Source organism: Lepidothrix coronata, unplaced genomic scaffold (assembly GCF_001604755.1).
Source record: "Lepidothrix coronata isolate B3197 unplaced genomic scaffold, Lepidothrix_coronata-1.0 Scaffold241, whole genome shotgun sequence".
Lineage (NCBI taxonomy): Eukaryota > Metazoa > Chordata > Aves > Passeriformes > Pipridae > Lepidothrix > Lepidothrix coronata.
In genome coordinates this window covers 907,230-923,974 of record NW_016690421.1, presented here as the reverse complement: position 1 = coordinate 923,974, position 16,745 = coordinate 907,230, and the positions used below count along the sequence as shown (strand labels likewise).

The following is a 16,745-nucleotide window of genomic DNA, read 5'->3' as shown; positions in this document are numbered from 1 at the left end:
CTGTTTATGGTATTTTCATAAACAACAGTGTCCTACACATTACCATTTGTAATTTGGCACTTTTTGAATATTTTGAATAAACATATCACAATACTTACAAGAGACAGACAGATACCTCCATTTTTTAACTCAGGAAGTCAAAAGCAATACATGCATCCAGAGGTCAAAACTGAGGCTAGAAATGAGCTCTGGCTCTTGTAATGCCCTCTCCAACCATCCTTCTCCCATTGGCTCACAGTAACTTGAGGTTGCTGTGTATTTCTTTTAAAAGATAATAGAAAGGGGAATTGTATTTTATCAGCTATTACACCACAAATCCACTTTGCATCATCATCTGTGAAGCCACAGAGCAAAACAATTGACTTGTCAACTGGCAGACAAAGTATTTGTGTCTTGTGCATGATGATACTTTTTATATCCAGCGTTACTTAACTCTTCGGGTGAGTGGTTTTTGTGTTTATTGTTTTCCTTCCACCCTCTCACTCCCAGTAATTACTGCTCATCATCACCATGCTCTGTGGCTGTGGGTCAAAACTAGCAGATTTTAGGGTGTACCTGGAATTTTGCAACCCGCTGTAGTCTGTCAGTCTTGCACTATTTCACCCAAGGGTAGTGGTCCCCTGAGGGGAGCAGAGACCTCTGTGGCTCAGCCCTCAGCCTTCTGAACTTGGTTCAGGTTAAAGCTCAGCTGGAAGGAGCTGGAGTGATGCCACCAACCACAGCTTGCCTTGGTGGCAGTGAGTGTTACAGCTGGAGCATCACACCTGGATGCTCTCAGGGCCCCAGCTCATGGTGGGAGCACTTCATGTCAGGCTCCTTAACAAGCAACACTCTGGAGATCCATGGTTTTAAACTCCTTGGATGGGCAAAAGGGCTCTGCAGGGGAACTCAGAGCTGCACTTCTTGGAAACCTCAGCTGCTACAAGGTCACTGTCACTGCATTTTGTTTGCAGAAACAGCACTTCAGGTGGGTGCTTCAAAAGCAATCAAAGCTTCAGCTTTGAGACTGTGAAAAGTTTGTAAGAGTTTGGTGGAATTAATTCTGTAATTCCACTTTTAAAATCTTCCAGCTATTCAACAGCAATAAAACCCTTTACAATAATACACAGCATGAGTTTTCTCAGAAATCATGCTGTGCAATAGTTAAGTTGAACATAGCTTCTTGTTGCTTAGAATATTCCTTCAATATTTCGGGGTTTTAAGGACATACAGGGTTATTCAGGCAAAAAGTGTTGAGCTTTGTTTTCTTTCTTAGATGCTCACTGTTGTACCACTAGCTAAAGGAATTTTTATTTTTTATAGCACTTGTGCTATCATAAAATAGTTGGGCTAGAAGGGACCTATAAAAGTCATCAAGTCCAACACCTTGGTAATGAACCTAAAACGTTGCCAATTAATCCCTATTGGGGTGTTAAGCAAGCAAATTGTTTTTCTGTGTGCAAAACCGTGTGCGAGAGGGAGCAGGAGTATGTTACCTCTGATATTCCTCAGATACCTGGGTAAAGAGGCAGACACAGACGCTGACTTGTGTTTTACTAAAAAAAAAAAAAATACCAAAACAACATAAAACCCCCAACCAACATATTTACCTGTTTCTTTTCAGAAAATGCACCAGGCATCTTTAATATATTAATTTAATGCCACTTCAGTGTCTACAATCATTGATTTAAACCTTGTCACTGTATTGGCCAGACCAATCATGAAAAGAAAAATGACCAGAAAGAGCAGAACAGAATCCATATTTTGTATTTCAACCCCAGGTGAAGAAATCGGAGGCAAGAGCTCAGAAACAGCATTTCTGTTAGACTGGGGTGCCCACACTTGTTTCTTTGAGGGTATCTCATATGCTGTCTTGCATCCCAGCTGTTGGCAACACACGGACTAGAATCAGGCACACAAATTTCTCAGTCAGATTGAGGTTGCACAGCTACAGGGTTACAGCAATATTTTGAAATTTAATATACTGACAATTTAATATAACCACAAAATAATGACTTGTATCAGACCAAACAGTAAGCAAACAAACATGTTTTAAGTTGCATGATGCAACAAGTGTCACAAGAGAACAGCAGAATTAACTTGTAAGGATTTTACAGGAATGGCATACACAGAATATTCAGTTTTAAACACTGATTTTTCTACTTGAGGATTTATGGTATGTTGACCTTTTTTTCTAAAAATCTGTTACATTTAACTTGAGATCACAATGGTGATAAAAACAGTTACATACATTATCTGTTTTAGCCACTCACATTTAAGTCATTTATTAGTAATGATACATCTTTATCCTTGCAATGATGGTGGTATTCCTCCTGGTCCAGATTAATTTTTAATTTTTTTGATCAACTTTAGTCAGTTCAGCAGAACTGACAAACTATTTATCAGTATTACCCTACTACTAGAAACCAGAGAATGAGTCTAGTTCAGTAGTAGGACTCACCTGGCTTTGAGATGACTCATATAGAAGACTTCGACAAGGAACATTAGCAAGTTTTTCTTATTCCATTATAGCATCTTTCACCTTAAATCTAAGAATTGCTGTGTTTGTCATTCTATAATTCTGATTACCTGTTTGCAAGCCATATTTAACAGAAATATTTTCTTCTGTCAATATTATTTGTGCATTAGAAAGAAAATATGCACAACTGTTGCTTCCTACAAAAAGATGGCAAGGTCGCTTTGATGAATTCAAGCCTGTTGGACCATTTTTGCTCTCTAATTTTGCTACAATTAGTGTTCAGGTACTGCAAGTTCAACCCAAGGTCTCTGACCTTGTGAGGAAAGCAGTAGGGGCTCAGGTACTGTCACTGGAATCTGAGTGAATTATCTTGCTGCTTAACAGAACTCCCACACAGGGTCCGCAAATCATGAATACAAATCATTCATTCTGTTGTTATCTGGCAGCTCTCAACCTGAAGGGGTGAATTAACAGGTTCAAAGCACAGGCTCACTGAGTCTTAAACGTGTACCCCTGCATAACTCCCAGAGAGTGCTGCATGTTCAGCTGCTCAGTACCCTTTAGTTTAACGTACTTCTACAGAAGTGATGCAAAACTACGTGTCAGATACGCTGCAGCCCAATAATGAAGAAAATAAAGTCAAATTTTACTGAAGCATAAGAAAATTAAACAGGAAGACAGATAGTAATTTTGACTACAAAAGGTAAGTTTTGCCTTAAATATTGAAAATAAGAAAGCTCCAAAATTGTCTTAAGTGGAATACTTAATTTTCTTTTTTAAATTAACCACACACACACAAGCATAAAAATCTTAGTGTGATCAGTCTTACAACTTTGAGATTTGTTATTTCCAGTTGGAAATACATCCCTAGCATTACCGCTTTGCATCTAACGATGTCCCATGTACTGGGAGAACACCCATTCACTGAATGGATACAACATGGGAGTGACAGAGCTGTAGCATCATTCATGCTCTTTAGTGAATCTTTATTTCACTAAGGCATTAACAACTACTGAAGTTTTCTGCTAATGGCAGTGTTATCAGCCAAAAGCAAAGAATTTAGGCAAGATTCAGATAATACAGCCAATGAACTGTTCAAGAGGTATAAACAATATACAGGAGTGCAATGAACATAAGTCTCACAGAACAAAACTGTCTTGTGGCAGGAGCATCTGTTGCTTCTTAATCCAGGCTGCACGGGCATAACAGAGCTACATCCTCACTACATCCTCCCATGTAGTCAGAGGGATGCACAGAGAAGGCTCTGCACCTGCAGGTTTTGCTAACAAAAATATATGACATTTTAATAAGAACACTTTGAGTGAAGAATGGAGCAATGATTGTAATAAAAATTATTCACGTGGGACAACACAAGTGCTAAAACATTTAGGTACATCTCTTCAACCAAAAGGCAAATGTTACTGCCACTGAAGAGTGATATGAATACCTAAGGGTTCCTGCAATATGCAAGTCATCTGGTTTACACCTACATACTAACCCCAGTAGGATAAAGAACCAAAATGTGCAAGCAGCGTATATGCAGAGCACTTTGCAGAAAAATGCTAATTTGGACAGTCTCCTTTTCAGTTGTATTGGAGAACAAACACTGCAAGGTCACAACAAAGAAAGAACTACTTTAGATTTAAGATGGGAATGAAATTAAAACTCACCCAGTGCTGCAAATAACTAATCCTGCACTAAAGTATATGTACTACATTTCAACATATCCTAAATTTATAGTCTGTCAAGTCCCCACCTATGAGAATTTCTGCTGAGTTTTCAGTTCTTAAAACAGTGATTTATAGTAACAGACTTTAAATACAAACAACCTGCGTTAATAGTATAATGTTACAGTATGGTGTGTAATAGTACAAATGGTCATTATACATAATAAAGACTTACTTTTCAGTATGCTGTACAAAGTCAAGGCAAAAAAAGATGTTTCAGACACTTTTTTTTTCTTTTTCAAGAGAAATGAATAAAACATGTAAAACTGGCGACAGACAATGAAATGCAAAAACAGTTTTCAAAATTCTTAATGCATACACTCTACCCTAAGCTGTAAGGTGGCCCCGTGATGTTCAACCATCTTATCCCCATCTTATCCCTACTTCTTAAATTGTTAAGACAGATAGGATTTTACTCCACTTATACATACAGTGATTAAATGCATGTGTTAAAAAATAAAGGCCTTTATCCAAGAGAAAATACAGGAAACATTACAGTGAAGAGCACACGGTTTCGCTGCAATAGCAGAAGGGACGGAGTGCCTTGAAGGCCGCCTTCTTGCCAGCAACAGGAGATCTCTAACAGCTTGTCAAAGAAACAACGGTACTCGGTAGAAAGTCTAATACAGTAAACACAAAATACAGAGTTCAGAGATCTTTAGTGTTTGTGCATAACTTGCCACCCATTTCTCTCCCTGCAGACAGTGGGAAAAAGAATACATTTCAGTTTTCATACTCAATGACTTAGAAACAAAGTCAGTCAAGCTTCCTACATGAATTCACATAGTGAAAAGTCCTTCCTTCAAAAATATACAGGATCACTCAACTCATTTTCATTCTCATACACCATTTAAAAAACTATTAAAACTCTGATTTTTTTAAGCAGCATATTTTGCATTTGTCAGTGGCAGACTTGTTGTAGAAATCTTAGAAAGTTAAAATTATATCATACCATACAAAACCATGTAAACAAAATGGATAGTTTTTAAAAGGCATGCATGCTCTTGAAGACGATTATAAAGTGTTTATCTTTGCTAAATAAAAGGTATCTTGCTTAGCATTTTTAAAAGCACCGTAGTGATTTAGGACCCTAAGCCCAAATAACTTTAAATTACATTTGGGCTCCTAAATATCTGAATCAATTCTGTAAAATTACTGAAGCACTTTGAAAATTTTTTGCCATGTCTCTGATCTTGCAGAATTAGATTTCCTTAACCAGCAGCTAGCTTTGAATCTGAGACAACATTCAAGAATGTCTCATTAATATAATCAGCTGCAAGTTTTTGGATCCTCCATAACTTAGTTCATGGTATCTACGAAAAAATTTTCTAATAAGATAAATACTTTGTGACACCACTTTGCAAGTTCCTTTTTCACAGAATACAACAATCAAATTTGAACAAGAATATGACCTATGTTCCTTCTGAGTAGCTATTAATGTCATTTGTTCAACCTGTTAAGACTGAGAAAAACAAACTTACAAAACATCTGTAGCATAGCATTAGGTAAAAAGGAGCATTTTTGGCACCATACATTTTTTAAATCTAAGCTTTTAGGCCCAAAGTATAGCAAGTTCAGTGTACCCAGTGGCAGCTGGGAAAGCCTCATCTGAAATGCAACATTTTTAAAGGATAGTTGGAAGATACTATTTTATGATCATTAACTGATCTCCAAGTAACACATACACTGGAACCAAGCCTAAATATTCATCCCAAACGTCGACATATATACCTTAATACACATATATATATAATGCAAGGATCTTGCACACACTTGCCAGAATCCATATTGATATGGTCAGGGATAAAATGCAGGAGTGTCTTTTTGTTCTTCATTTACCTTCTTAGTGTCCTGACTAACAAATTCTAACGTTTTCTTTGAAGTTTAGCTGCATGTTTGCTATGTTACCTTGGGCCACAGAGTTACGGTCTGTACCTATGCTTGTACTTATTATCCTCATGTTAAATGTGCTTTGCAATTCAGCAAGATCTAGTTCATAGCTCTGTAAATAATTCCTTGAAAAAGGAAAAGCTCGCCTAATTTTTACAGTGCCCAAGGCAGCCAAGGTTCTGTGTGTTGCCACCAGGTGTCTCACGCCACACAACAAACCCACAGCATCAGCAAGTTCATTTAAATCCACCCTCTATAAAGGATCCCACAGGCACAAGATTTGCTAAAGCATTGGTAAAAATACCTCTACAGCTGGTTTTATTCTGTATTCAATTGCACAACTTCATCCAATTCACTGGGTTGCTTTATTTCCTTTAAAAGTGGTCTAAGGTATACTGCAGTTGCTAAAAGGACTTCTGTTTTTCTTGGTCCTCTGTTTGTTGGGTTTAAGGTTGATGACATCTCCACCATTAAGAGTGCTAGAATTTTGGTTGGAGTGACTTCCACCAGCTGTATTAAAAACACCTACAGAATTTAAAGATAAGAAAAGTATTTGTATTTCTTTACTTCCTGCAGCATAATACATTTAACACTTAAGAAGCAACACCCGCTAAGGCATAGCACTGCACCTCAAATGCACACACTACTTTTTAAAAGCTTTATCTATTTCTGGGTCAATTTTGCAGCTAAATTGGAAGCAGAGGCAGTTGCAATTACTAGCCAGGCAGTATTTAAAGCTGGCATGCATCTATGTAATTGAAGGGCAGTATATGAACTCATCTGTGTATGGGTATGTTACTAACTGCACAAAGTTATGGGTAGTTGAGTAATATAATAAAAGAAAAACATGACAATTTTAAAGTCAGAAACTTTGCTGATACAAAGGTAAGTAAAAGACCTGAATAAAAAGGGAGAGCTTTAAGGAAAATAAACAAACTGACTCAGAAATGCTTTAAAGGACTACAGAAGTTCAATGTTTCCTTACAAAAGGCAATTTAAAAAGTCCTTCAGATTGCATGCCAGACTCTTTCCCTGTGAGTCTCTTAAGTCCACACCAAGATGAGCAACACTAATTACATTTAAAAAAACAACAAGCATCCTTTCTGAAGTCCTTGCACAATCTTGTTTAAGTGAATTTAATAAAAGGACACTCGCCAAACAGTAGCTAGAAACTTTTATACATCAGTTTGACAGTCTTGTAACTTTTAAGAGTCACAAGGTTATTTTACAGAAGGAAAGAGATGATATCCTAAGATAGGAAGGTAATAATTAGATCCTGATTCACCTTGTATTAATTCCATAAGGAAAGAAATGAGAACACAAGCTTTGATGGAACAAAACACTGTTTCAGGGGTTTTTTTTATTACAGTATACATACCAATCTTGTTACTGCTTGTATGTACTAGTTCTGAATCTTCAGCTGTTTGTTGCTTGAGCTTTTGAAGATACTTATCAGCCAAATACTTAAAAACTGGAATGTTAAAAAGAAAAAAGGTACATCACAGAATGCTTAAAATCTTCATATTAATAATAACGCATTTGTATCAAAATTCTGCAGTGGCAAAAGCGCATTCAACATCACAGGTTTAGCCCAATCTGGTGAGTGATTCTCAGCAGGCCCATGTACCTGGGCAGAATCCAGGTTAGTCCAGTGTCTGCCCAGGTCTTACAGTGTGCAGCACTGGAGTCTTGCACATAAGCACCTCAATACTCCTATAAAAGAGCTGGCACATATATATTGCCAAATGTTCCAATTCATGCAACTCGGAATTTTTTTAAGTTGTGTAGGAATTTAATACATATATTTTGTTTGCAAGAAGCCTTAGAATAATAACAGTCATGTAAAGTAAGTCTATTAATAAAACTTGGCAGCAACATTTTTCTAATTAACTAATGTTACCCTCATTTCTATTGAGGAATAAAAAGTTGACCTAGAAATCTGAAAAAATATATAACTAAAGCAGAATTTTCAGAACTTATACATGTTATGATTATTTACATTTGTAATTCAACTCATGTAAAGATGCTACAGAAGCATTTTACATTTTCTCTTGCAGATTTTTTCTCAAGGTGAATGATGTTAATAGAGAAGAAACATTCAGTTTGCTATTAAGTTTAAATAATTAAACAAAAATTCATTAGATATTAGAATTCATGATTATTTAAACCCACACCACAAAAGACAGAGACTGAAAATTATAAAAGTACTCTCATGAAATTAAATATATGCATTAAAAAGAGGTACTTGCAAACTAATAAAATATCATCAGGAGAAAAAAGGCTGCACAAAATGCAATCTTTTAATTTACTTTATTTAAATATAGCGATGAAATAATTGCTTATATTAATTATTTATTAACTATTACCAATTACATACAATCCTAAACATCCACTTGTCAGATTATGTGACCAATACATCTGTTCTAGAACAAGCAGCTGTCACAAGTATTGAGGCCATGTTACTGAGAACGCAGCTGCGATGGGCAGGACACGTCTCCAGGATGAAGGACCACCGCCTCCCTAAGATCCTGCTCTATGGTGAACTTGCCACTGGCTGCCGCAAGAGAGGAGCCCCGAAGAGAAGATACAAGGACTCCCTGAAACATCTCAGCCTTGGCCATATTGATCAACATAACTGATCTACTCTGGCCTCCAATAGGGAGGTCTGGAGACACGCCATCTATAATGCTGCTGCTTCTTTTGAGAACACACGCAGGATCACTCTTGAGGAGAAAAGACAATGCAGAAAGAATCGTGTCTTACAGAATATACCACCTAAGGAGTCTTTCTGGTTGCCTTTTGCAACCAGATGTGTCTATCCTGTATTGGCCTTTTTAGCCACCAGCACACTTGTAAAAAATGTGGGTAGAGCCCTCCCCAAATCTTCATTCGCGAAGCCTAGCCATGATTAACAATTACAAAATAATCTGTTCAGTAATATGTATATTGTGATAATTGAACTTCTACATACATTTTTTTCAAAAACTCAGTGTTTATTGACAGTCATTAGGACTAAACAGCCTTAACACCTTGGCACTTGTAAATATTGCAGCTATGCACTGTGGGAGAGAAGGGAAAGACGTACACAAAGAAATGGGCCTAACACACTGACACCAAGTAATTCCAGCTATGTTTAAGGTGTGCTGCTAAGGAATATAAAAAGGATTGCCCACAGTGTGCAATGATGTGGGAAGTAACAGATGAGCTCTGAACTAGGGGGACACAGTGCAGGGGGCAGGACAGAGGCCCCCCCTGCTGCACCTCCTACCTTCAGTTACGTTCAGGTCTTCCTTCACGGACGCTCGGTAGAACCTCACTTTTAGCTTTTTTGCCAGTGCTTCTGCCTCCTCACTGCACAACAGAAGACAACTTTGTAAATCCCTATCTGTTTCACTTGTCAGCACTTATTCTTATAAATGAATTGCTTCCTGATAAGTTAAACATGGCAAAGTGGGTTGAGAAACTCAAGACAGTAAAAAAGCACCTGATCCTTAATTTCTTTACAATATCTCCATTATAAAAAGAAGGTATTTCACATGGAGTTTCTTAATGACCCAAAGTAATCGCTTTTCAGTATTTATTGACTGCATTAAATAAAGCTTCCCAAGGGTCTGAAGGTGTCAGTGAAACTCAAAAGAAAGGAGGCTGTAATTAACAGCACTAGAATCAGGACAATTACCACTGCAAAGTCAAAGCAACAAAAAAAAAGTAATCCTTAAGTATATCTTAATGAAGCAGAATGCTAAGCAATCAGATGAGTGCAGAGATGAAATCAAGAATTACTTTTTTCTGTGAAAAGAAAAAGAACTTATGCTAAGTTTTAAGAAAAAGCTGAAGAAACATATGAATACTTCCCTATGAGAAGTCACATCATCAGAAAGATTACGTTACTGAGGCAGACAGTGTATTCTGAGAACCAAACCTAAGTGACATACCATGAATAATGGAGGAGTTCAAATGCAATTTTGCTTTTCCTTTGAAAAATCCTCAGTATTCTTTGCAGAGGGAGTAGAAGCTGATTCATGCCATCAATAGCAAACAGATAACAAAGAAAGCCAGTGTAGGAAACAACAGAAAAGAAGAAATAATTTAAATCTCTCAGGAAGATGGTAGAAATAAAGGAAGTGGAGAATGATAAACTTCGCCATGCACTACCTTCTACGTGATATGCTGTGGTAAATAAAAGTTAGCTTTTGTTAAGCTGATTTTACAGCAAGAATGAAATTGGTCATACACACAAAGGCAGAATGAACAGATAATAAAACCTTAAAAAAAAAAAACAGCAAGAAAGATTCAGCAGCATGCAGTTTGAAAATATAACCACATACATATTTCTATAGCTATAATGTTCTGATAAAAATCAACAAAACACAAATTAAAAAAGAGTGAAATAAAGAACATTAATATGCTTTTTCAAACAACCTGTTTAATACTCCATCGTTTTAGCAAGTATTCACTAGCCAAACTATACAACGTGCCTTCACTGGTGTACAGCACAGTTTAAAAGTAGATGTGTATTTTAACAGAAGAGGAAATTTACAGTTTTAGAATTTCTGATTTAAAAAAAAAAAATTAAAAAAGGGGCATGAATCATATCATGGCACAACCAAAGTTTTTATATTATTCCTCTATTATTTTTGGCTTCAGAAGTCGACGTGAAGCAAACAGAAAGCTCTTAGTTTTGCAAGCACGTCTGCCCAAGTATCTTGGGCAGCAATACCCATCCTCTGTGCTTCTAGGGCATGTCTGGATGCTGGGCACAGGTTGGACAATGCAGATACTCTTAAGTCTTCACCAGAAATTCCCACAGACTTCTGGTTTTAAAACTCATGTATACAGGGGGCACATATTGATCTTTAAAAACAGTATGATAAAACTCCTACTTCTTTATGCAAGAGTCATCAAGAAGATCAATCTTATTCTGCACAAGAACTGTGGGAATGTCTCCAACTTCGGTCACAACTTTTTCTTTCCAGGTGGGGATTGCTTTGAAGGAGTCTCTGTCAGTTGTAGAAAACACAAGAACACAAGCCTGGGCTCCTAGAAATATACAGAAAATTACAAATACAAGTAAATACAAATCAGCTGACAAACAATAAGAAAAATCCATTATAATATATTTAAAATACGAGGGATTTTTCAAGTTCCTCCTATAAAGTGCATTTTTCCCTCTAGCTTGTGCCAAACCACTGGTCATAAATTCCCCAAATGAAAATACATTGCCATATTATTTTGATTATTATTCCTACTCTTCATGATGGCTACGGATCTGTTAACTTTAAAGCTAATTATAGCATGGTGAATATATGCAGGGGAAAGGAACAGGAGGGGATGTGGAAAGGCTGGAGAAAGGAAAAGGGAGGTTTTTTTATTGCTCACTGTTTTCCAGGCAGTTTAATGGAGACCAGAAGGCAAATATTTTTCCCGTACATAGTATCTGTAAATCACATTTCATGTTACTCTTTGTGGTACAGTAATTTGGATTCTGAAAAGCAGAAAACTTAAAAGTTTTCAGATGAAGTTGTGATTATTTCAAGTAAATTGTTTAGTAGCTTTTTGGAGAAAATAAGTGTTGTATTTCTAATTCATACTCATTCTATCAGAGGACTGTGATAAATTATACAAAATGTTTTGTTATAAACCACAGTTAAACCCCATCGATACTGAGAAGGTGCTTCCACAGCTGAAATATTAGCGTGTGGTCTTCTGACTGTCCAGTAGCCCTTGGTTATTCTCAAGAAACTAATTTTCCTTGCACGTAAACACATGCTGAGACGCTTTATTATTTATATGCCTTCAATATATTTACTAGTTAGTAAGAAAGTGTAAAAGTAATAGATAGCTAATGTTTTAAGACTGTAGTATAATCTTGTGATGAATATCTCAGATTAATTACATATAGCATGAAAAATTTTTAATCAGTATGAATTTTCTTTTTTCTGTGAGTTTCACCAAATATCCCCCATTCCTGTGTTCTGTTTGTATTTCTTTGACACAAAGCAAAGTTCTCTTAATCATTAATTATGAGCTACAGCTAGAACTATTACCAAAAAAAATCCATTAGTTGACAAATTGCTTATGAAATATAAAAAGGTCAGAGGATTGCAACATCCTGAAACAGCATGGCATAAATATTATTTTATCTCTAAATGAGGTGATTTTATACCATAGCAATATATTTTTCCCCACCATCAGGCAATTAGTTTGCAAGAACTGAACAATGGAATTTTGCCAAGTCATTCATCTCTCTCATGTTAAAAAACCAAAAAGAAATATTTCAGAACCATTGTTAACTTATATGCAAAGAAAACTTAAGTATGCAATTTGTAACTGGCTAAACAGATAAACTGCTTTGACATGAATAATAGTTTATTTTATGAAGTAAATACACTTTGCTTATTACTCTTGTGTTAAGATATTCAAGGCAGACTGTACTAGCAAAAGAACTGCTGTGCCTAGTAAACTATCTTTCTAGGATGACTGGTAGATTTTTTTCTCCCTTGGATTAATTACGAAGTTTTTGGAACATTTACAAATATGTGTCTTACAGAAGTAGTAAACACCTTTAGAGGGAAAATATAAATTTGCATTTGATTGTTTGAATGTCTACATTCTGCCCAGTTTCTGTGCAGATATTTGTCTCATTTCATTCCATGTTTTCTAAAGGGCACTATTGAGCATCCTGCATAAAGTGGTACATAATTAATAAAAGGATCTTGTACGAAGGGGAAAAATATTTAAGAATTGAAAAAGACGAACTAAACATATTACATTCTATGTATTTCAGAGATCTGCTGACCTAAAAACCCCAACAACTACCAAATAATGAACATGGTATTTTCACCTCTATAGTAGGCCTTAGTTATTGCATCAAATTCTTCTTGACCCGCAGTGTCCCATAACATTAGCCTGACATCTTCATCATTAACTCTGAAACAAACAACAAGGCTTTGTGATCAATACAATAAGAGGAGCAATTCAAAACAATTGACATGGAAATACTTATGTATCTACAGCGTAAGTAATCCAAGTCAAATTTAACTGGATTTAAACATCATGTAACTTACTATTAATACATTCACCTTCATAACATAATATGGAAACAGTCCCTCAATTACATCATATGCTCTTTACTGAGCATATGATGTAAGTGGTCTGTATTACATTTTCCTCTTCCTTTCCTCCTCTTCCTCTATATTTCCCTCTACAAGGAAAAATAATATAGACATCAAAACAAAACTTAGGTGCTTGAAGAATGGTCCTATTGTCTTTTTAATCAGCTTACAGAATTCATAGGATTTTCTTACTTCTCATTACCACAGTATTTTCCACTTTATAATAGGTATTACCTATTACCTATTATTACCATAATTAGGTATTACCTGCTTATACTGCATAAAGACATTAAATATTGTTTTCCACAGTCATTTTTATCTACATTGGCTAATAAATTGGTGTAATCATTTTATCATAAGCAGTTTCACTTCTTCCACAAGAAATTATTGAAAAAAATTTAAAAAATAATCAACACGTGGTAGAATACAAAGGAAACTCGTCAAAGAGCTTAGTACGACAGAGGTTCCAGATTTTATTTATAGTTTTAAATTTTGGATGGAGAATAAATGATATAATTTTACCCCACAGTGCAAGAGAGAAAACAACTGCCTTTACTGTGCTTCAGAAACAGCAGGCCTTGTCTTCCAAGTCTTTGTAAATCTCACGATTACAACAGAAGAAAGAACTAGAGAGAAAAGTAAAAGTTAATAGTATGTCACCTCCTTAATACATACTGGATTTGTCTTTCCAGGAAATCTACACCAATAGTTTTCTTGTAGTCTTTTGTAAAAATCCCCTTGCAATATCGCTGAATCATACTGGACTTCCCAACAGCTCCATTTCCTACAACTACCACCTTGATGGCAACTTCCATATCTTCTTCCAACATCTTTGTGTCTCAGGCAACTCTCTGCTTTATTCAGGAAACTGTTGATTCTGTCAACAAAGCAAATAGCTATTATGTTCATAAAAATGCTGTGAATAGAAAGCAAGAGGAAAGGTGATCACACACATCAGGATGCATAGAGATAGTACAATTTATTTCTGCCTCAGTCACAGACTGTTTAAGTGACCTCAGGCAACTTATTTAACGAACTTTGATTTGCCACTTATTAATTAGAAATTAATAAAAATCAGAAATAGAAAATAATTTGTTGGGCTTATTGCAAAGATATTTCATTCAAGTTTTGGTGGATATTTTTTTTTTAATGAGGAAGAAATGGAAGCAGAGAATCACAAAAGCATGGAATCATTAAGGTTGGAAAGACCTCAAAGATCATCAAGTCCAACCATTAACCCAGCATGGCCAAGTCCACCACTAAACCCTGTCTGTAAGTGCCACATCTTTTAAACACCTCCAGGGATGATGATGATGCAACCACTTCCCTGGGCAGCCTGTTCCAATGCTTGATAACCCTTGCAGTGAAGAAATTTTTCCTAATAAACCTCTGCTGGCACAACTTGAGGCCATTTCCTCTTGGCTGTGGCTAGTTGCCTGGGAAAAGATGCTGACCCCCACCCGGCTACATCCTCCTTTCAGGTAGTTGTAGAGAGCAGCAACGTCTCCCCTGAGCCTCCTTTTCTCCAGGCTAAACAACCCCAGCTTCCTCAGCCTCTCCTCACAGGACTTATCTCTAAACCCTTCTCTGGACATGTCCCAGCACCTCAATGTCTTTCTTGCAGTAAGGGGCCCAGAACAGGACAAAGTACTCGAGCTGTGGCCTCACGAGTGCTAAGTACAGAGGGACAATCCCTTCCTTGGTCTTGATGGCCACACTATTTCTGATACAGCCCAAGATGCCTTTGGCCTTCTCGGCCACCTGGGCACACTGCTGGCTCATGTTCAGCTGCCTGTTGACCAGCACCCCCACGCCCTTTTCCGTCAGGCTGCTCTCCAGCCACTCTTCCCCCAGCCTGTAGCACTGCATAGCGTTGTTGTGACCCAAGGGCAGGACCCAGCACTTCATCTTATTGAACCTCACACAGTTGGCCTCCGTTCATCAATCCAGCCTGTCTAGATCCCTAAGCAGAGCCTTCCTACCCTCCAGCAGACCAACACTCCCACCTGACTTGGTGTAGTCTGCAAACTGACTGAGGATGCCCTCGATCCCCTCATCCAGATCATCGATAAAAATATTAAACAGGGCTGTCTCCAACACTGAGCCCTGGGAAACACCACTAGTGACCAGATGCCTGATGGATTTAACTCCATTCACCACCACTCCCTGGGCCTCTGTCCCTCAAACACGGGTGTGCCTCCCCTAGGCTTTTCTCTAGGGAGCCTGGTTTTATTCCTTTCCCCCTTCAAATCCAGTTTAAAACTTTCAGTGAGTCCTACTAACCCCTGTCAAAGATCTTTTCCCCACTTTGAGACAGGCATAACCTATGTGTTGACAGCAGGCATGGTGTCGTGTAGACCCACCCATGATCAAACCCACAAAATTCTGCCCATAACACCAGGCTCTGTTTTTTTCCTTTTTATTCTCTGCTACTGGAAGGACAGAAGAGAACACTACTTGCACTCCTGATCCCCTAACCAGTCATTCCAAGGCTCTGAAGTCTCTCTTGATTGCCCTCGGACTTGCTGCAACTTCATCACTGCCTATCTGATAAAAGCTAAGTTTCCCCCGCGTTTTGCTGTGCCGGGATATCATCACAGTAACATTTCGCAACTGCAGAGTGGCAAATTTACCTCCCAAGAGGCACGCCACCCTCCTTTGGAAGGATGGGAAATACATCCCTTATAAAGGCTCTGCCCACCCCCCCACTCGCACTCCGTGCTGGCAGAGTTGCGCTACCCGGCACCCTCGCTCCGCTCGCCCAGACAGACGCCGTTTCTGGGCTGCCTTGGTTGCACTAAACGCCAGCCTACATCCGTTTCTACAGTGTCTGGCAAGCCCCGTTAGCACCGGGAGTCCGTATGGCCATTCTGGGCGAAGACGAGACCCCCGAGGGTCTCCGCGCAGACACCCACCGCCCCCTCCCGACCCTGCCCGGGGGCCACGCCGAGGACGGAGGCTCGGCCGCCCCGGCCCCTCCCGCGGCCCCGGCCCCGGTCCCGCTCCCCGCCCGCCCGGCCCGGGATGCGGCGGCCGCCGCCGGGTCCCGTCCCCGCCCGCGGCCCCTCTCACCAACCGCCTGCGGGAGCGGGCGGGCGGGCAGCGCTCCCTCCGAGGGCACAGCGGTGCAGGGACGGAGGCAGGGAAGAGGAGACGGAGAGAAAGCGAGAGGCAACCGCTCCGTGGGGCCGACCCAACCCGGACGCACATCCCGGCTCCCCCGCCCGGAAACGCCGTCAGGACCGGGGGCGCCGCTCGGGGAGGTGCCTGCCCGCTGCCTCCGCCCCCGCGGCGGCGAGACCCCCGCCGGGTGGGGGTTGGCCGGGAGGCTCCTGCCAGGGGTTTGCGGTAGGGTCGTTGTCCGCCTGAGTCGGGCTTGAAGCGAGGGAGAGGTTGCTTTTTCGTCTGGGTTCCTGAGGAAAGATACGGGCAAGGCTGATCTTCCCGGCCCCTGTCTGTATTCATCCTTGTTCCACTCCCTATCCGCCGGCCTTCCTCACCTCGTCCTTCACGGAAAACAGTGTGATCAGCCACAGGCTTTCTTTAGGCTATCAA

The 16,745-nt window shown here is 39.0% G+C and overlaps 1 protein-coding gene across 3 annotated transcripts; it reads right to left on the bottom strand.

Annotated features, from left to right (window-relative positions):
* Positions 1 to 6,421: 6,421 nt before the first annotated feature.
* Positions 6,422 to 16,415, bottom strand: RAB23 (RAB23, member RAS oncogene family). 3 transcript variants are annotated; one of them, XM_017834821.1, is made up of 7 exons: positions 16,263 to 16,415; positions 13,866 to 14,067; positions 12,920 to 13,005; positions 10,959 to 11,115; positions 9,344 to 9,426; positions 7,454 to 7,546; positions 6,422 to 6,600 (listed from the first exon to the last, which is right to left on the bottom strand). In XM_017834821.1, exons 2-7 carry the CDS (start codon positions 14,018 to 14,020, stop codon positions 6,461 to 6,463), a joined length of 714 nt encoding a protein of 237 aa, XP_017690310.1. In that variant the 5' UTR covers positions 14,021 to 14,067; positions 16,263 to 16,415; the 3' UTR covers positions 6,422 to 6,460. The 3 variants fall into 3 exon arrangements, with proteins under 3 accessions (XP_017690310.1, XP_017690312.1, XP_017690311.1); XM_017834823.1 differs by having other exon boundaries at positions 16,267 to 16,415; XM_017834822.1 differs by lacking the exon at positions 16,263 to 16,415 and adding an exon at positions 15,824 to 16,101.
* Between the last annotated feature and the right edge of the window lie 330 nt (positions 16,416 to 16,745).